This window comes from Pteronotus mesoamericanus, unplaced genomic scaffold (genome assembly GCF_021234165.1).
Source record: "Pteronotus mesoamericanus isolate MK-2021 breed Mesoamerican mustached bat unplaced genomic scaffold, CSHL_Meso_final contig_657, whole genome shotgun sequence".
In the NCBI taxonomy this organism is placed as follows: domain Eukaryota; kingdom Metazoa; phylum Chordata; class Mammalia; order Chiroptera; family Mormoopidae; genus Pteronotus; species Pteronotus mesoamericanus.
In genome coordinates, this window is record NW_026555229.1 from 18,642,387 (window position 1) to 18,663,310 (window position 20,924).

Genomic DNA, 20,924 nt, shown 5'->3' on the forward strand with positions numbered 1-20,924 from the left:
GGCCCTGCGGGGAGGAGGCGGGGCGGGCCGGCTAGCCCGGGGGCGGGGCGGGGCGGGGCCGCGCCGCCGCGGTGGCGCGCCGCCATCTTGGAAACGGGCAAAAGGACCGGCATGCCGGCCTCGAGGAGGCTGTAGCGCGAGGAGCCGGGCGTCTGAGGCTGGGGTTGGCGTTTCACTTTTGACACTGGGCAGCAGTGGAGAAGGACACTCCCGAAGTCCGATTTATTAATTACTGGAGCGAGGCCCTGCTCAGGTGAAGGCCACGACAGCCCAAAATCACAACCCCAGAGAGACCTCAGAGTCATCTCTGGGCAGAATTAATGGGTGCAGCAACCTTTGGAGCTCGCCCACCTCCTCTTTCTTTATTTCGTAGGAGCAACTTTTTTCTTTGGCACCGTGTCCAACACCCTATGTAGTGACTTTCCCTCAGCCGGAGGAAGTCTTACCCGGCCGGGAGCGGTCTTCATTTAGGAGAGAAGGACTTTGAAAGGCCCCTGTTTCTTTTGCTGCCGCAGGCGGTGTGGTAGAGGCGCTAGTCCCCCACTGAGAGGCAAGCTCCTAACCGGGACTACACCCTGGTCTGCGTCTGCCTAGAAGCTGGAAACAGGAGCTTTGGCGAGGTTCCTGCAGAATGTGAGTGTCAGGGTGCCCTCAGAATGAAGGTATTTGGAAAACACCCAAGTTCAGCCTGTTATTGCGAGGCCTAGAATGTGCGTGAGAAAACTCCAGTCTCATCAGCTGAACACAGGGCATGTGAACGGGAGGATGATCTGAATGGAGCCTAGAAAGTGGGGAGAGGAAAAACAACTGGCTTCGGGTTTCTAGCCCACCTTAGGGCAAAGGCTGGGTAGTTTGTGTTAAGGTGGTCGGTGACACGGACTGCGAAAGAACTCACAAAGAAAAGAAAGTGTCGAGAATAAAGTTTTTATTCATTCTCCAGGCAAGGAGAGGGGCATGGCGGGGAGACGGACACCAGCCTTGAGGGGTGGCGGCTTTGAGCTTTTATTGAATTATAATTGGGTTAAAAAAGGGTGGAGGGCCGCTGTGGCGAGGCCCCTGGGCTGTGGGGATTGTCTCCGGAGGCTGCAGTTTGTTCCGATGCGCTTGCTCTGCCTGTGGCTGTGGGAGCGGCTGGTTCTGTTCTTGCTTCCAGTCATTTCCCGTCCGGGGGACAACCTCAGAAGAGTAAAATGGCAGTCGTGTTTAACAAGGTCAGAGGCCTGCTAGCAAATGTTGCGCAATAGCAAATGGGGCTGCTATTGTCCTTTCTATTTGTACTTCTCACTGTGAACTAATTAATTGGCATCGTGGGTTATACAATACGTTTGGCTCTTCGCAGTTTGGGTGAGTTGAGAAAACAGTTGCAAATGTAGGGCCTTACCACCGCTTTCTCACTCATTTGTTTAGCAGAGAGGCATGCCAAGTCCCTGGTATTAAACGCAGAACCCCCTATTTTACCTTTCTGGCCAGTAATATGCAAATGACAGTTGACCTTTGAACAATGTGGGTTTGAACTGCTTGGCTCGCTTTTACTTGGATTCCCCCCCTCCCCCCATAAATATACAGTTAGCCCTCTGTATCCCAGGGTTTTGCATACTTGGATTCAAACAACTGTGGATGGAACTGGTGTAGTAGGCAGGTAGCAAGACGTGAGCGAAGCAGGAAAGAAAGGTCAGGTAAACGAGGGCACCACGGCGGAAAGCCTCGGGTACCCAGCAAGGGCAGAACTAGGCTGGGAGCTCGCCCTAGCTTTCCTTCCCGAGCCTATTGCTGGTCACGTGGTGTCGACCCCCTGACCATATTCAGGTCATGCCGTTGGGACTCTCCCCTGAACTTTCCTCCTCTCTCCTGTGAGTGAGGGGGCTAGACCCCCCTTAGAGGAGGAACAAAGGGGCTGGGGAAGGGCCTTCTATGACTTCCATCCAAGCCCTTGCACGACCAACTCCATAAACATGAAGCCCTCAGGACAATGAGATTCCACGTCAAGTAGCCTGACGAACAAAGCCTTGGATATGCTTTGGTCCACTAAAGATAACATTGTTCATTTACAACTATGATAGGTGCCAGGCAAGAAAAAATGAAGTTCTGTTAGAGGGATGAACAGCTCCATCTAGTTGTCCCCGAATGCCTTCAAAAATTCGCTTCAAATGTCACTGCTGCCACCAAATCTGTTAAAGAACAAAAATTGAACTGCGTAAATTTGAAGATGTAATTGGCTTTATTGGAAAATTCATGCACTGAGCAGTGTTCTGTTTAGTAAATTGAGAGGTTCTCTGAGGAGCTGTACAAAATGGAAGGTTTCTATAGGCAGGAAGATGGGACAAGGAAATTATTAGCAAAAGAAAAAGGATTGTTTCAGGCAAGGTCACCTACCTTTTGGAAAAGGGCTGCAGGGTGTTCGCAGGCAGATCCCTTCACTGGTGTTGATCAGGAAATTCCAGACCGATTGGTTTAAGGTCTCATTCCTGGAAGGAGCTGAAACTGCAACTAGTCCTGGTTTGCTATTCTGGGGACAAGTGACTCCACCATGGGCCCATTTCTTTTTCTTTAACAAAAACATGTTTTCTGTATCCCGCAGAGGAAGACTTATCCTCCACACACTTTCTTAGGAGGTAAATAGTTTGGGAGCTGAATTCCTTTCCATTTGACCTCTTTGTATCCTTTTGGAACCTTTAGGGATCTTCACCTACTGTGCTGGGTATTCTTTTTTCTTTTTTCTTTTTTTTAATCCTCACCTGAGGAAATGTTTATTGATTTTAAAGAGAAAGGAAGGCGGGGGCGGGGTGGGGGCAGTGGAAGGGAGACGGAGAGAGAGAAAAATCTCAAATGGGTTGCCTCCCATGCACACCCGACCAGAGATTGAACCTGAAACCTAGGTATGTGCCCTGACTGTGGGGATCAAATCCAAAACCATTTTTGTGTCCAAGACTGTGCTACAACCAACTGAACCACTTGGCCAGGGCTCAACTTGTATCCTTCATTTCTGGGAATAATTTTTTTTCCTTTTGATGGTTCCCTCCCCTGCATTTTCTCAGTCTCTATTCTTAACAGAACTCTAACATATTCAGATGTGGGATTTCCTCGTCTAGCACTCTAATTTTCTTACGTTTGTCTCCTAAGTTTTCCTGTGGGTCTTTTGCTTTACTCTTTGGGAAATTTCTTACATTTATTTTCTATTGACTTTATTTTATTTTAGTTTTTAATAAATCTCGTTCTCTTTATTCACTTCCAACTAATCAACGTGACCGCTGAGATACAATACTTACTGACGCACAACACTCAAAAGTGAGGCCTCTCTTCAATCCAGGAAGTGTTAGGTAGGATAGGTAGTAAACTAAGGCAGGGAGGAGGAGGGCGACTGTCTTACCCATTGACTCAGCACATTGACTGAGCCTGGTGTTCCGAACACAAGCAGGGATAGAGCAGGAGGAGGGGAGTCCTTGAGACTCTGCTGGGAAAGGGAGCCACTGTGACAATTTCACTAAGACAAAGAGCCTTTACTAACTGAGAAAGAAAGCCTTTGTATCTGTACATTATTCCCAAGGTTGAGAAGGGGAAGAAGGAGGGGTACCTAGAAGCTGACAAAAGATATAACCACTGAACTCCAACAGCACACAGATCAGCTGAGTGGCCCCTTGTAGACTTGGCGCAAGTGTATAAAACAAACTTACTAACAAACTTACTAACAAACTTATAAACAACTGTATTTCCTCTATATGGAGCATTCAGACTAGCACAGTGCTTGCAACTTCGTGTTTGTATGTATTTCATAAATAAATTAGCTATCTCATTTCCACTGTATGTGTTCTCTCACTTGAATTCATCTCTTGTGAGTGAGGCAAGAACCCAGGAACAGGCTGGGGTGGGTTGGGGGTGGGGCGGCCCCTGGCTGTGGTGTCTCATCATAACAAAGCTATTGACTTTTTGTTTGTTTCCTGAACTTATTCTCTTTAAAAATTTTTTTTATCCTCACCTGAGGATGTGCTCCTTGATTTTAGAGAGAGGATAAGAGGGTAGAGAGAGAGAGAGAGAGAGAGAGAAACACCAATGTGAGAAACACCCCTACTGGAGACTGAACCCGAAACCTAGGCTTATGCCCTGACTGGGAATCGAACCTGTGAAGTTTTGGTTTACAGGACAGTGCTCCAACCATCTGAACCACATTGGCCAGGGCTCTTCTCTTTTTCACTTGTATCCTGATGCTATTCATGGTTGCTGATTCTCTTATTCCTCTGAAGTTATTATCCATAGATAATTTAATGTTTAGCCTTCTTGTGTATGCTGTTTCTTCTAAGGGGCCATTTTCTGTGCCTTTGAGTGTGTTGTTTTGATCTCCATGTTAAAAGATCTCAGCTATGTGGCGATCATACTTAAAGTGTGGGGACTAAAAAGGTGATTGGGAGCTCAGGGCATATAAATAGGCCTTGGTGGGGTTTTGCTGTTGTTTATATGTTTATTGTCATACATATATGTCATAGAAATAGGAATGTGTCAAGCAAAGTGAGAGTAATGGAAAACAATTTTAAAATGTAGGTTTGGCCCTGGCTGGATAGCTTAATTGGTTGGAGCATTGTCATGATATGCTAGGGTTGGGGGTTTGATTTCCAGTCAGGGAACATACAGGAGACAACCAATGGATGCATAGATGAGTAGAGCAATGACTCAATCTCTCTCTCTTTGTCTCTCTCTCAAATCAATATATAAAAATTTTAGAAAATAGCATAAAATATAGGTGGTACATGTTGCTCTGTTTACATGTGGGAACAGCTTTTCCAGGATCAGGCTCAGTAGCTGCACTTGTTTGAAGTCCCTTGGCAGACACAGCCCTGGTGCAGTTGGTACAACACATGAGGCGGCGGCGGCAGCAGCAGCAGCTCTCTTTTGCAGGAAGTGCATTTGTACTGTTTGCTTTTTTAGGAGCAGTGCAAATAAAAGTGCAGAAGCCACCCAGCAGGAATATTTGGGGTTCATTTCGAGCTGAGGCGAGATCAGAGGTCCAAAGCAAGTGGTAAAAAAGTACTTGGTCCAGTGGAAGGTGTGTTCTGGGGCATGTTGTGAGCTTAATTATGGGTTGATCTGGCTGAGCCGTGTTATTGGGAAACCCTGATTTCAGTATCTTTAGTTCCCTTGACCCAAAGAAAATTCTTCTAGTATCCTCCTGCCTAGAGGTTGAAGACCTGGCAACTTAACGTTTTTTTTTTTTTGAGTAGAGAAATTGGGCTGAGGTTGTGGGAGAAATTGTTTTGTTATTCAGTATGTACATATTTGCTTAATCTTCCTTTTGTTTTGCCCTCTCTGGAAGGGAAAATTTACAGTCTTCTTCCAAGAAGGGGGATGGTTCGCATTCTAGTTACTCAAGTTGCAGAGGGGACCTAACTGCTTCTTAAACAGTTTTAAGCAATCTTCCTAATAATAGGACCTCACTCTTCTCCTTCACTGCCACTTCCAGAGGTGCTTGAGCTTATCAGGTCCCAAATCTTTTGGTGATTCAATGGTGCCAATAAATTTGCCTTTGAGCTTTCCCTAGTACTGGTTTTCTAAACCACCTAGTACTTGTCCATTTTTTTGATGCCTTCCAAAATGTTGTTGCTGTAGCGTCCTCTCCCGTTCTCCTCATCCTTATGGACTTAGGCTTAAAAAACCAAACAAACCCATTTGTGTTTTCAACAGTTTCAGGAGGAAGAGAAATAAAGATACATCTGTTCAATCTAATATCTTTCCCTGAGAATTACTCCTACTTCTGCTCATTCCTACTGCAGTCACTCTAATTTGAGCCACCATGAATGCTCAGCTGGTCCACTGCAGCAGCCTGCCAACTGTTCGTCCTACTCCCAGGCTTGTTCTTTTATTGTCTATTTTATTACACTGAAGTCAGAGTGGACTTTCTGTAAAACAAATATTATTTATCTACCCTCCTTTACACCTTTTTTGATCCCCTTTTCCTTTTAACTATAAGGCCCTGCATCACCTAGCCTTCATCTGTTAACAGTGAAATGGCACCAGAAAGTTACTGGTGATTGGACCTTGCTTCAACAGCCTTGGTACTTGAGTTCTGGCTAAGAAAGAGTTCATAATCAAGACTCAAATACAAGCAAAAGTTTATTTAGAAAGTCACAGAGGTACAAAAAGTGAACCAGCTGTACTGTGTGGGCTCAGGAAATGAGTTATAGAAGCAAAGGAAGGGGCCCTTGGAACTTAGGAGAAAGAAAGCAAGGATATAGGTGCCTGGGGGAAGAAGAGGAGGAAATGCTTGGGTGTGAGAAACAGAAGCAGGGAAAGAGAGGGAGAGAGGGAAGGAATGAGAAAGGAAGAAGAGAGCATGCACACATGCTGGATCCTCAGTCCTGAGGGTTTTTATACTCTCTAAAGTTGGGGATCTTAGGGGAGGTCCTAGAGGAAAATCTCAATGGAACATTCATCAAGTTTCCAGGTGTGTCCTTTCAGGGTCATGGTCTCTACGGATTGGTTGGCTGCAGGGCAGTGGGTCGTTAATCATCATCCCTGGCCCTGATGTCAGCCATGGCATCACCTTGCCTGGCCTTACTGCTTTCCTGGACCTGGAGCTGAAACACAGCTGAGGTGTAGATGTTAACTCTAGTTTGACCAAAATCTGCTGTGGACTTCTGGTCAAGATGGCAGCATAGGCAGACATGGCTCACCTCTTCATAAAACTACAACAAAATTACAACTAAAATTAGAACAACCATTGCTCAGAACCGATAGAAATCAAGTTGAATGGAAGCCTGACAACTATGGAGTTAAAGAAACCACATCCATCCAGACTGGTAGGAAGGGTGCAGATGTGGAATTGGCTTTTACATGCGTGTGGTGGATAAAAATTCAGGAGGAACATCTCAGGGGCAAGGAGTCCTAGCCTCACACCAGGCCCCACAGCCCAGTGTTCCAGGGCCAGGAAGGTAAGTTCTCACTATCTCTGGCTGCAAAAGCCAGAGGGGATTGAGTTGGTGGAAGAAACTGCTGGATCCCCAAGCAGTTCCTCTTAAAGAACCCACACATTGATTCACCTACTCAGACTCACTCCCTCTCAGCTCTGGTGCTGGGGTGGTGGCTTGAGGGGCACCAGTGGCGTGCAGGGGGAGGCTGAGGTGTTTGGCATCAAGACAAACAGAGGTTATTGTCCCTTTTCTGGGCCCTCCTCCTACAGAGCCAGTAGCTGGTACCCTATCTGAGACTCCATCAACCTGGTTAACGCTGACCTGCCTTGGAGATCCCCAGAGACTCTGTCCCACCCAACTTATGGGCCCACCCAAGCTGCTTTTCCATATGAATGGCTGGTCTTAGCTTAGGCTTCAACACGTCCTAAATCCTCTTAAACAAGCAGCAGCTGGCTTTAGTGGGGCCCAGGTCCTGGCCAGGAACTGGCAGCCTAGATTCACAGCTTGGCTTCCCCTGGAAATCTTCAAGCCCAGCACAAATAGCAGCCACCTCAGATTTCTTTATAATTCAGGCAGGGTGGCCCCTGGCAAAACGCAGGTGGGGGCTGATCTTGGCATGTACCACCAGCTATTCCAGGGGCCAGCACACCCAGTGGACAACTACAGACCATGTTGGAGCACCACCACCCTGCCCCTGGACAGCTGATTCTCCACAGAGGGTGGAGGTTGGTGGTAATTGGTCATAGCCAGTCCTTGCAGCTGACTGGCCTGGGTAAATCCCTCCCATTGATCTGCCAGTAGCAACCAAGGCTCAACTACAAGACGAGGGTGTACTCAGCACCCACAAAGGGCGTACCTCAAGTACCCAGCTTGGGTGATAGGGAGGCTGTGCACTGGACCGTACAAGACACCTACTATATTAGGCTACAGTACTGAGACATGGAGTCAAAGAAACTCTATCTAATATACAGAAACAAACACACGGAGGCTGCCAAAACAAGGAGACAAACATGGCCCAAATGCAAGAACAGATCAAAACTCCAGAAAAAGAACCAAACAAAATGGAGATAAGCAATCTATCAGATGCAGCGTTCAAAACACTGCTTATAAGGATGGTCAAGGAACTTAATGAAGACCTTAACAGCATAAAAAAGATCCAGTGAGAAATGAAGGATACACTAATTGAAATAAAGAACAATTTACAGGGGAACAACAATACAGTGGATGAAGCCGAGAATCAAATCAATGATTTGAAACATAAGGAAGCAAAAACAACCAGAACAACAAGAAGAAAAGAGGGTCCAAAAAAACAAGGACAGTGTGAGCAGCTTGGGGGACAACTTTAGGCAATCCAACATTTGCATCATAGAGGTGCCAGAAGGAGAACAGCAAGAAATTGGAAATCTATTTGAAAAAATAAAGAAAATTTCCCTAATTTGGTGAAGGAAATAGACATGAAAGTCCAGGAAGCACAGAGTGTCCCAATTATGGATGCAAAGAGACCTATCCCAAGATACTTCATAATTAAAAAGCCAAGGGTTAAAGATAAGGAGATGGGAGAGGGGTGTTGGAGAATGGATGAAGAGGTGAGGGGATTAAGAAGTACAAACAGGTAGTTACAGAATAAACTACCTTTTTTCTGTAAAGTACAGAATGGGAAAGGGAGATGTAAAGTACAGTATAGGAAAGGGAGTAGCCAAAGAACTTAAATGCACAACTGTGGACATGAACAATGGGGGGCATTGCCTGATGGACTGTGGGGTGCTGGCTCGAGGGGGACAAAGGGAGAAAAATCAGGACAACTGTAATAACATAATCAATAAAATATAATTTAAAAAAGTAAACAAAACAAAAACTCTGTCTCTGTGGTCAACAGACCGGAGACTTTGTTTCTAAGATTATTTGTGGGTCAGAACCTTATTGTCTTGAGGGTTTAAAGTTGAAGGGAGTGGTTGTGCAAGGGCTTGTATGGGGAGTCTGTGAGGCTATTCTCTGGCCCCTTTGTTCCTCCTGTAAGGGGTCTACCACATGACTAGCAACATGCCAAGGGAGGAACAGTCAGAGGAGGGTCCAAACGGCATCACCAGCGATATGCTAGGGGAGCAAAGGTCACCCTGGGGGCAAGGTCCCACTCTATACTTGTCTGTTGTTAGGCACGCAGGGCTCTTCGCACTGGTGACCTTCTGTATCTGGCCTAGTGCTCCTGCTCTGCTCATGCCTGTCTGACCGCCCATGAGAGAGCCTCTTTGCATCTCAGCTCCCAGCTTTCTCCCACTGGCTCACTGGGCTCCAGTCATTCTCTAACCTCTGTTTCTCTCAACACCCAAATTCGCATCTCAGAGTATCTCTAAGTACTGTCTATTACCACTTCCGCCAAGCCTTCCTCCCCAACCATTTCCAGGTAATTTCTACTAATTGTCTTTTAGGTATCAACTTTGATTTTGCTTCTTCAGAGAAGCCTTTTATGTCACTGTAGACTAGGTAGGCCCTTTGTTGACAGTCTGATTGAAGTATTTGTTATTTCTCCCCATAGAAGGATTGTACCTCCCTCTCTTGAAGCGAGATTCTACACTATAACTTTAATCACATTTTAATTTATTGTTATTGTGGGTTTAAGTGCCTGTCTTTCTGACAGACAATAACCAAGAAGGAAGGGTCCCGTGTTTACATGCTGTGTAAACACAGTGTACCCCCACTGTTCAGTATACTGCCTTATCCGTGCATGGTAGTGACAAGGACTCTCTCCTTGGACAATCTCTAGCATAGCTCCCAGCAGCTTAAGGCCATGTGCCTAGAATGACCCCTGTCCTCTTTAAAATGCCTGCCTGGGAAAGGTCAACACTGCAAAAAGAATTTACTGCTTGTTCCAGCCAAAACCTGGCGATAGACATATAGTCCCCTGAACCCTTTCTTAAAGCAGTTACTTAAGAAAGCTTGCAGTTATGAATCCTTTCTCCTCCCCTTTGAGATACAAATATTCTGTCATCCGCAACTATCTTAAGGACTGGAGAGTTGTCTCCTCCCAGCTAGGTGTGTACCTTGCTCTAACTTGTATCACTGCCTGTCATAAAGGTAAAAGAACTTAGTTGCTCCCCCAGTTAAGTGCCAATTCACAAATTCAGTGGCCTAGTCCATGGACCAATATGCTTTAACAGTCTTTAAAAAATCTCCAGCCGTTTGTTTTGGGGAAGTTCAGTTCACAATGTTCCCTTTTCCCTATTTCAATAGTTAGTATTGGAATAAAATCTATCCTTAGTGCTTTTACTAGTGCCTGGTGTTGCTTTTACGTTTGACAGTAAACACACTAAATAGTTATTGAATTAAGCAATAAACAGTTTCTTATATAGGTGTGAGCAGCTTGGGGGAGGTGTCATAATTTCAAAGCTTCTTTGGAGGTCTCGTCCATGTCCTTCTTCCACTCTGAGAAGCTGCTTGTCTTATGTTTTTCTTTCATAATTTCCTATGAAAAAAATGACAATTAGATCCATATTATCCACAGTGCATTTTGGGGATGAACTAGTCAGATTATTGTAGACACAGAAAGCTATTTAAAAGTCACAACCCTAAATTTCAATTATCTGATTTCTCTTTTAAACAGTTTTTCCCCCCTTAGGGCTTATAAACATAAAAAACTTTACTATCTCTATTTCTGAGCCAAAGACGAGTTCAGTCCAGTCCAGAAAAAACACGTAGGCGGGTTAGCTGTGGGTGCTTGAATGCGTGAGTTTGGCAAGGCCTTGGCTATACAATTGGCCCCCACACCTCTTCTCCGCCTGGGGACCGCACCCTGCTACCTGCTCCTGCAGGCTTCCTCTGTTCGTCCAAAATATTTGCCAGTTACACACGCTTGTCGGTGCTTTTTAAAAAGCCCAGAGCGCCCCCTGCAATTCGTGACTTTCCGAGGTAACTTGCGCCTTGATTCAGAACCCGCAGCGCTTCCTCTCCCATGTTTCTGCCCCCAGCCTCCTCCTCCGCCTGCAGCCTCACCCCACCACGACCGAGGGTGTCACGTGCTACGACTAGGGCGTGAGGCCGGCGCCGCCATGTTAAGTCACGGCGCTTCTGCTTGGGGCCGGAAGAGGGCCTCGGACCAACTGGAGTTCCGGCCCTTGTGCGCAACTGCGGAACTGTGTTGGCCCCGAGTGTGACTGGTTTCCGGCTGGTGGTGTCTCACCGGCTTCCCGGAGACGTGTAACGGGTGGTGGGCCACAGCCATGGCTGAGAGGAAACCTAACGGTGGGGGCGCCGCCTCCACCTCCTTGTCGGGCACTAATTTACTCTTCTCATCCTCGGCCACGGAGTTCAGCTTCAATGTGCCCTTCATCCCAGTCACCCAAGCCGCCGCCGCCTCGGCCTCCCTGCTCCTGCCTGGAGGTACGGAGGAGATGGGGGTGGCGGGGGGGAGTGGTTGGTGAGTGCGGGGAGGCGGGTGAGGGGCGGCTGTTGGGGTGACGACAGTCAGGACTGCAGGTTTTCCTTCTGCCTCGACCCGACCCTCTGGGTAGTTGCCAGGGCCATCAGTGGTCAACTTTGCGTGGTCTGGGTGCTTTAGGACCTTGGGGGTGGGGTTAGGTCGCAAGGCTTGCTTTGCTCTTCGTTCAAGGACCCCGGTTCCGAGTGCTGGACACCACTGCTCTGGCGTTCCATGAATTTTTATTGGACACTTCCTGGTGTGCCAGGTACTTTCAGGGAATGCGAATAAAGTAGACACTGCTCCCTCTTCTAGGGTACAGTCGGATGGATATCTCCTAGGGTAAGCGTGTACTATTTGCCAAGTAGAGGCACGGAATGCAGACCTCGTCTTTCAAGACGGCGCATCACTTCCTGTAAGGCTATTTCTTGTTCTCTTAGGTCCCACCCCTATGTGCACCTTAACTCCTTGTTCATATTTTTATTATTGGAGCGGGATTGCTCTTTACCGACTGTGTGGCATAACCCAGAGAGTGGTGTTGAGGGGCGCACGCTATGCTCCAGCCCTGGCCCTGCCAGTAACTTCCCGTGCGACCTCAGGCATGTCGCTTTACCTCTCTCTGCTCAGTTTCCATTATGTACAGCCTGAGAGGGCTGTAATGAAGAAGTGAGTTACTTTTTGTAAAGTGCTGAGTATAGTGCCTGGCACGTAGTGTTATATAGATGTTTGCAAAATAAACACCCATGTCTATTTGGACTGTGGGCTTCTTGAAGTTTGCAGCTTTGACTTATGTACCTTTTTGTTTCTAGGATATTTAGTGCCTAGCACATAAGATCCTCAGTGAATGTGGACTGTTTTCCCATTGGATAATTTATCCTTGCTTGGAGGACTAAGAAAAGCTTCTTTGGAGAAGTGAAGGGCAAACTGGAAGCAGTTGTACATGCAGGTTCCCTTTCCCTTGTGTTATTTTTCTTCTTGGTGCTTGTCATCGCCTGACGTGCACACATATTTATCTTATCCTTCTAGAATCGAAGTTCCACAAGAGCAGGAATTTATACCTAGGACAGTGCCTGGTATGCTGTAGGCCAGTTTTTCAATAGATAGTTGCTGAATGAATGAAAGGATGGGAGTCTGGGATATGCACGTCCCATTTTGACAGCATGGCCGAAGGGTTAGGCGTTGCCATTTTGGCGAAGGGCTAGCGTGGGTGGAGCAGGGTGCTGTGGGAGGTTTCCGGGATAAATAAGGCCATACATGGGGCTTTCGTGTCACCCCCTGCTTCACAAACGCTTGCTTCCTGCCCATCTTCCTTGCTGTACAGTATTCGGTTTGTGTATGTCACTATCAATTAATGCTAAACATTTTCATTGTCTGGTACAGGATAACTATACCTATTTTGAAAACTCTGGTTTCTTGGACATATTTTGTAATGAGAAAATTAATATTTTTTTTAGAACTGAAATTCTGTACAGTTATTTTTCCATCTCTAAAAAAAGATTTGATCATTAGAAACCATTCAGAAAATTTCCAGAGACAAAGGAAGCAACAGTTAGTTATCTTGGGGAGAGACCTCGTACATAGGAAGCAATTTTATTCATGCAGCAAACATGGATCGAGTGGCCTCTGTTTGCCAGGCCCTGTTCCGTATGTCTGGGAGTTCCAGAGCAGATAGCATTGTCCCCAATGATTGAACATTGATTATATGTGTACACACTTATGCAGGTTTTTAATGGCTAGAGAGGGGGATGACTAGCCTGCTGTGAAAGCTATAGAGATCAGTCCTGCTGACCTGGGAGAAGACATTCCTTGGGCCTCAGGGCCTCATGGCCTCACAGAGGAGGTGATTTCTTGAGCTCAGTGTAGAAGGATACCAGAAGTTAGGGAGTCTGCAGAGGCAGGCATATGTAAAAGTCTGAGGTGTAAGAAAATCTGCAGACCTGGTGGGATTTGGTGGTAGGGGCTCACATTGTCTCTCCTCCCGCGACCCCCTCTCTCCCGGTCCTTTCTTCCCTCCCCCAGTAGACCAGTATGACTAGAGTGTGTGCAGGGGAGCGGCTTGATTGGCCAATGGGGACCAGATCATGAAGGGCCTATAACACAGTGAGGAGTTTGTAGTCATCCTTGATAAATAAGGCAGCAAAATTAGTGGTGTGTTTTGGAAAGACTGGAGTTTTCTGACAGAGCACTGGAGGAGAGCTGACGGTACAGGAGCGGTCAGCCTGGAGGCCATGGTGAATCAGGCAGGAGTGGATGGCACTCTAGCCCTGTTTAGCCGCATTGGGTATGGAGGGCAGGGAATGGATGTGAGAGATTTTCAGGATGTAAAACTGCTGGGACTTAGTGACTCCTTGGTGGCCTGCCTGTCTACCATAGCAACTTCTCCTAGTTCAGCTTCAGCCTCAAGACCTAGCTCTAGCGCCTGGCACATAATGGATGCTTTGTATATATTTCTGGAATGAGGACCTGAATGATTAAATGGGGGGTATGAGAGAGAGGGAGGAGTCTGAGAGATGAGTCTTCTGGTTCGAGCGGATGGATGGATGTTGTGATAGAGAGGTGTGGTAAAGGAGCACGTGGAAGGGGACGGTGATGATGATAAATTCCATTTTAAGCATACTAAGCTTGAGGTATAAGTGGCCGAGCCTGCTGAAAGTGTTCAGGAAGCAGGGGGACAGTAGATTCTGGAACTAAGGAGAAAAGTCTCGTTTGAGACAGAGTTGGGAGCGTCACAAGTATACAGGTAGGTGCCCATTAAAGCTGTGGGTCTTTATGTTAAGCATGTCCACATGTAATTAGAAAGTGATCCTGAGGTGAGGCTGGCATCATGGTGAGACGAGTGTTTCATTTGTAATTGACGCTAATCAGGAAAAAAGCTTCTTGAATGAGGTTGATCCCTAAGTTGTCCTAAAGGATGGAAGAGTTGTTTTTTCTTTCTTCCCATGCTTGTAGTTATTTTTCTTTTTTTAAAAGTTTTATTTATTTATTTTTAGACAGTAAGGGAGGGAGAAAGAGAGAAAAACATCAATGTGTGGCTGCCTCTTGCACACCCCTCACTGGGGAACCTGGCCTGCAACCCAAGGATATGCCCTCACTGGGGATCGAACCGACAACCCTTTGGTTCTCAGGCCAACACTCAATCCACTGAACCACACCAGTGAGGGTGATACTTGTAGTTACTGAGAGATGAGATACAGGAGGTTTACATGATTGAAGAGAGGGTGGGAACTGGAAATACATAAGAAAAGTAGAAAGATACAAGCAGACAAAAGTCCTTGTGCAAGAGATGATATTTTATTTTTAGTTACAAAGAAACAGCCTAGAAGAGTGTTTCGAATAGTGTATTATTTTTGTTAAATTGACGAAATGTAGTGGGAGCAACCTAGAAGCTCAAACCAGAATCTCTGCAAGCCCAGTGACCTCCTGCAGCAGGTCAGGACGGAGCCTGCAGCTTGAAAGAAGGCTCCCTTTGTCAGGTGTCAAAGGCAGGGACCTCAGTGTGCCTGTGTACCGGGAGTGAGTCCACCCCTCTGACATGCTCCCTCCCTTCAGGAGTAGGAGATAGGAGGGAATGAAACAGGAGAGGGAAGAGATTAGGAAGAGGACAATGGAAGTTTAGTAAGGAAGAGTAGGCTGGACTTTTGAGGCCATGTAGAGGAAAAATGCTTTGATTTTACAACTTGGTAGCAGAATAGAAGTTAAATAGTTGGTGCTGTGATACCCACAGTGAAGATTAAGTTGGGCAGAGGGGAGGAAGGGAACTTCCCTTGGTTAGAAACGGACTTTCCTGACGATTTGGCATTCTCTGATGACAGATTATCTCGTTGTGATACTCTGTGATTTTAGGGATGGCAGTTCATGAGTGACCTACTTTGCCTTGTGAATACAAATATCACATGTTCATCTGTACAATCTGTGCTTTGCAGATAAGAGCCCTGACATACCCCTTCTCGTCAACAGAGTTAATATCTGTACTTTAGTTTCTTGTCATTACTGTAGAAATAAAATAATGTGTGTTGGGTAGCAGAATACTATTTGATTGCTTACCAGGAAACAAGAACATTCAAAAGAACGTGTAAAAATAGTGGGTATAGGTTTTGTTTCTATTTTTAAAAACTTCTATATGCAAATATATAGTTTCTGTATATTTACCAAAAAAAAAAAAAACACAACAAAACCCAACCCAAACACATAATTACTTATATTTATTTAAAAAGTATGGGAAGGTATGGACCAAAATATTGTTAATGGTGATTGTGTCTGGAAGGTGGACTTATGAGTGAATTATGATTTTTTATTCCTTTTTTATGTTTGTTTTTAAAATTTTTTTAAAAAGATTTTATTAATTTATTTTTAGAGAGATGGGGAGGGAGGGAGAAAGAGAGGGAGAGAATCATCAATGTGCTAGAGGTACATCAATGGTTGCCTCTTGCATACCCCCAACTGGGGACCTGACCCGCAACCTGGGCATGTGCCACAACTGGGAATGGAACCTGTGACCTTTCAGTTCACAGGCTGGCACTCAGTCCACTCAAGGACACCATCCAGGGCTATTTCTTTTATTTTACAAATTTTTTTATTTATAAAAAATTTTTATAAATTCTGGCTGGTGCGGCTCAGTGGATTGAGTGCTGGCCTGCAAACCAAAGGGTTGCTGGTTCAATTCCCAGTCAGAGCACATGCCTGGGTTGTGGGCCAGATCCCCAGTAGGGGGTGCACAAGAGGCAACCACACATTGATGTTTCTCTCCCCTTCTTTCTCCTTCCCTTCCCCTCTCTCTAAAAATAAATAAATCTTAAATTTTTCTTTTTTTAATTTATTGGTTTTTAGAGAGAGAAGGGAGACAGAGAGACAGAGAGAGACAGAGAGAAGCATTGATTTGTTGTTCCACTTATTTATGTATTCATTGGTTGATTCTTGTATGTGCCCAGACTGGGGATTGGACCCGCAATGTTGATGTATGGGGATAACAGCCTAACCAACTGAGCTCTCTGGTCAGAACCTTTTTGTTGTTTTTTATTCACATTTTTTAGTTTCTCATTTGAAAAGGAGGTTTTCAAAGAAAGAAATAAAAAGTTTTCATTTCTTTCCTATAATGCAGAAATGAAAGTTTGAACAACAAAATAAGAATTACAAGAGCCAGCCCTGGCTGGTGTGGCTCAGTGGATTGAGTACAAGCCTGCGAACAAAAGGGTCGCCAGTTGGATTCCTAGTCAGGGCACCTGTCCGGGTTGTGGGCCAGGTCCCCCGTTGGGGGTGTGCAAGAGGCAACCACACATAGATGTTTCTCTCCCTTTCTTTCTCCCTCCGATCCCCTCTTTTAAAAATAAATAAATAAAATCTTCAAAAAAGAAAAAGAATTACAAGAGCTAGATCTACAGAATGATATCATACTTTTGAAACCATTTACTCTTCTCTCCTTTTCAGAGGATTCCACAGATGTTGGTGAGGAGGACAGCTTCCTTGGCCAGACTTCTGTTCACACGTCTACCCCACAGACATTTAGTTACTTCTCTCAGGTATCAAGCAATAGTGATCCATTTGGGAATATTGGACAGTCGCCGTTGACAACTGCAGTCACATCAGCTGGACAGTCAGCATTCTCCAAGCCCCCAGCTCCCCTCCCTTTTACAACTGGATCCCAAGATGCGTTTCCACCTTCTAGTTCAAAGGCTCAATATGGTGCTCCGCCTTCTTCACAGATGGGAACAAATACTTATTTGCCTTCTCAGCCAAGCACTCTCCCGCCTTCAGATTTTGGGAGCCCACCCCAAGGAATGCCCCAACAAGGGTACAACCCCTATCGCCATACTCCCGTGAGCAGCAGAGCCAACCCTTACATCACACCACCACAGCTACAGCAGTGCCAAACGCCAGGCCGCCCCGCCCACCCTCCACCCTCCGGACCCCCTGTCCACACGTACCAGATGCCTCCAGGATCTTTGCCACCGGTACGGGGACGTGTTTTATGTACTAGTTATTCACTTTAATTTTTAATCTTTCAGTGCTTTTTATAATCAATATGATGACAGATTATTTTCGGAGGATGTTCTTTGTAAGCTGTATGCTTTGATTTCTTACCAGGAGAAAAGAGCATTCAAAAGAACATGTAAAAATAGTAGGTATAGATTTTGTATCTATATTTAAAAACTTACTTAAAACAAAAATGTTTTAAAGGTAGCTTATTGAATAGTTTATATTTTAGCTTGTGTTATCTGTATTGAAGCAGTAATTGATTTTAATGAGTTAATCTGTGCCAATATTTCCAGATTTTAGTGCCAGATACCAATAATAAATGGGATCTAAGGACCAGTGAGAGTCAAAGCAATTATTATCTTAAAAGACTGCCAGCTTCTCATTTTTTAATTATGCTATTCAATCAAGATGCTCAATTACAGGGACTAAAATTGATTACTCTAGTAATTTCTTTTATTTACATTTATGGAGTTTGGATCTAGACAAACTAGATCTAGGTCCTTCGGGTGTAGCCTAGGAAGCAGGCCTTCAGCACGAACTGCAGACACACTAGATCTAGTTAAACTCTGTCTCAGGAGAGTAATGGAATAACATTTGCATTGGGTAAATTTTGTGAAATTCCCTTACACTTTTTTCCCAACTGATATCCAGCTGACTTCCAAAGGGAAATCAACTGAATCAAAAAAGGGGAAACAACTGAAAGAAGAACCCAACCCAGAGTGGCAGAGATAGCAGTGGTTTAATAAGAGTGTGACCTAACTTTACTCTTGGAGATAGAGAATGGGTTTCATTTTATTTAATTTAAATCGGAGTGATACCCAGATTCTTGATAATGGGTCTGAAGCATATAGAAAAGTGTTCCTTGGAACAAGCTTGATGGTCTGAACTTTTTGTCCCCTCCAGATGCCTCCTTCAGTGCAGACAGGGTTGTCCTCTCCAACACAGGAGCAGGCACTTGCTAGACCTGTGGGCCCCTCTGTGCAAGTGCCACCGCCTTTTATACTTCAAAACCAATACGAACCTGTTCAGCCTCACTGGTTTTACTGCAAGGAGGTAGAATACAAGCAGTTGTGGATGCCTTTCAGTGTGTTTGACTCCTTGAATCTTGAAGAAGTCTATAACTCAGGTAAGTAAGCACTGGTCATGCATCATTTATCAATGTATCTGATTTTAGGGAGAGGAGAAATGAAGGGTAATTAGCCATGGCTTACTTTTTGTGAATGTCATATTCCTTAATCCTTATAGATCCCACCAGACTCTGTACTTTAAGATGGTGATGTTAATATAAGTCCTGAGTTATCTGAACAAGTTATTTGAAGAAGGGTTTTAATAAAATCTTTTTAAATCAGAGAAATAGAGCAGTTCATATAATCTAGGTGTCAGTTTTCTTTTTGGGTGTCGATTTCCTTATTTCCTTTATTCATTTGTAGCTATAGGGTATTTATAAAGCATTTTCTGTGGAAGTCTTATTTTTTAAGATACTGGGGGAAAAATTATTCATGCTCAGATGAGTTTTGGAAATGCTGTAACTACGTCTTTTGAAACAGTGCCCAGGAGTGTGCTAAGGCTCTGAGAAGTCCCGCAGTATAGAAATATGTTTCTTTGTGTATCCTGGTGATATTTTATCATGGGACCTAATTACCTATTAGTATTCTTTAGAAATACACTTCATTGAGTACTGTTGCTTTGGTTTAAAAAAAAAATCTACCAGTTATTGCAATTATTTTATCATCATGTTTTTAAGAATTTTGCTCTGGCTGTTTTTTCACTTAAGAAGAATCATGCCCTGGCCCACGTGGCTCAGTTGGTTGAGTGTCGTCCCTCAAAATGAAGGGTTGCGGGTTTGACTCCCAGTCAGGGCACGTGCTTGGGTTGGTGGCCTGGTCCCCAGTCAGGCATGTGTGAGAGGCAGCTGATCAATATTTCTCTCACACATGGATGTTACTCTCCTTCTTTTTTCTTACCTTTCCCTCTCTGTAAAATAAATAAATAAAATCTTTAAAAAAATCATAATTTTCATCAGTACAGATTAATCTTAAATATTTTTAAATAAAAATGAGCTAGTTCTTTGTCTTTAAGGCTAAGTTAATCACTGTATTCATTATTTATTGCTTTTAAATATGCCTTGTAAGTCTTGGGTTAAAATGTGGACTTTGTGCTCCAGTGCAGCCGGACCCTGAGAGTGTGGTTCTGGGCACGGATGGAGGGCGCTACGACGTCTACCTCTACGACCGAGTGCGGAAGGCTGTGTACTGGGAAGAGGAGCCGGCCGAAGTGAGGCGCTGTACTTGGTTTTATAAAGGGGACACAGATAGCAGATTTATTCCCTATACAGAGGAATTTAGTGAAAAACTAGAGGTACGTGAGCTTTAATCCTTTATGCTTTTGTTTAAAAAACCTAGGCCCTGTGTACATTGGAGCCTCACAGGGAGCAAACTTTGTTTACAAGAGAACTGGTCTTGATCCTGTGCACAAAGATCTTTGGTGTCAGCAAGGTGCAGGCCGGAGTGAGCCGCAGGTCTGCCTTTGCTGCTCACCAGTGTGTAATCACATGCAACTGTGAACTTCAAAGGTCTGGAAGGGGTTGAATTGCGTCCCCCCCAGAAAAGATATGTTGAAGTTCCAATCTCCAGTAGCTCAGAATGTGACTTTGTTTGCAAATAGCGTAGTTGCACATAGAATTATTTAAGATGAGATTATAGTGGAGTAGGGTGGGCCTCTGATCACGTATGACTGGTATTTTTTTAAGAAGACAATATGTTAAGATAGACATAGGGAGACTGCTGTGTGGAAACAGAAGATTGGGGTGATGCACCAGTAAGCCAACGGACACAAAAGGTTGTCGGCAAACCACCGGGAGCTAGGGAGTGGCGCGGAAGGAGGTCCCTGTGGGTTTCAGCAGCAGCGTGGCCCTGCTGACACCTTGATTTCAGACTTCTGGCCGCCAGAGCTGAGAGAATAAATTTCTGTTGTTTTAGGCCACCCAGTTTGTGGTGCTTTGTTATGGCAGCTCTAGAAAACTAACCGACTATCTAATCTTTGTTTTTGCCTCTATGTAATGTGGATATTATTATTTAGAAGTGATTGATAGTAATTAATTAAATGAGGTAATATATGTAAAGTGATAAGTATGGTAAAAAATTAGTACATGAGAGCTGCTATTACTGTTATTTTTATTACTCTGAAAGTTACAATTTTCTTCCACTTTTTCTCTTAACGTGTTACAGATTTGTAATAATGAATATATGTTGTTTCCATTATTGTAGGCTGAATATAAAAAAGCTGTAACTTCGAATCAGTGGCACCGCAGATTAGAATTTCCAAGTGGAGAGACAATTGTTATGCACAATCCAAAGGTAATGACATTTTTTAAGATACTAAAATTTTAGGCTCATTTAAATAATTATTTTGCTGACTGTGTTTGATAAATGTTTATTTTTATTAATTTCTTCAGTAGGGATATATTTATAACAAGTGCATTGCTTTTAGGTTGATAGTTCACATTGACCATAGAAACAAAAATAAAATTTAAATTTGGCTCATGAAGTTTCTGTTTGTGGCAACATGTTAGCTGAAGCTCAGTGTGCAGCATAGAAGTTACTTGATAAATTTTTGCACCTGATCAGGGATCAGCTGACTTTTTC

At 44.5% G+C, this 20,924-nt stretch overlaps 1 protein-coding gene across 3 annotated transcripts in view; it reads left to right on the forward strand.

Moving 5' to 3' along the window:
* The first annotated feature begins 11,029 nt into the window (after positions 1-11,029).
* Positions 11,030-20,924, forward strand: part of SEC23IP (SEC23 interacting protein) — a 38,230-nt gene continuing 28,335 nt past the window's right edge. For 2 of the 3 annotated variants that reach the window (XM_054581613.1, XM_054581614.1), the window contains exons 1-5: positions 11,039-11,270; positions 16,732-17,255; positions 18,184-18,406; positions 19,445-19,638; positions 20,547-20,636. In XM_054581613.1, coding sequence (XP_054437588.1) covers positions 11,111-11,270; positions 16,732-17,255; positions 18,184-18,406; positions 19,445-19,638; positions 20,547-20,636 — 1,191 coding nt within the window. In that variant the 5' untranslated portion in view covers positions 11,039-11,110. Of the gene's footprint in view, positions 11,271-16,731; positions 17,256-18,183; positions 18,407-19,444; positions 19,639-20,546; positions 20,637-20,924 lie in introns of all 3 variants that reach the window. The other variant, XM_054581615.1, reaches the window with a different exon arrangement.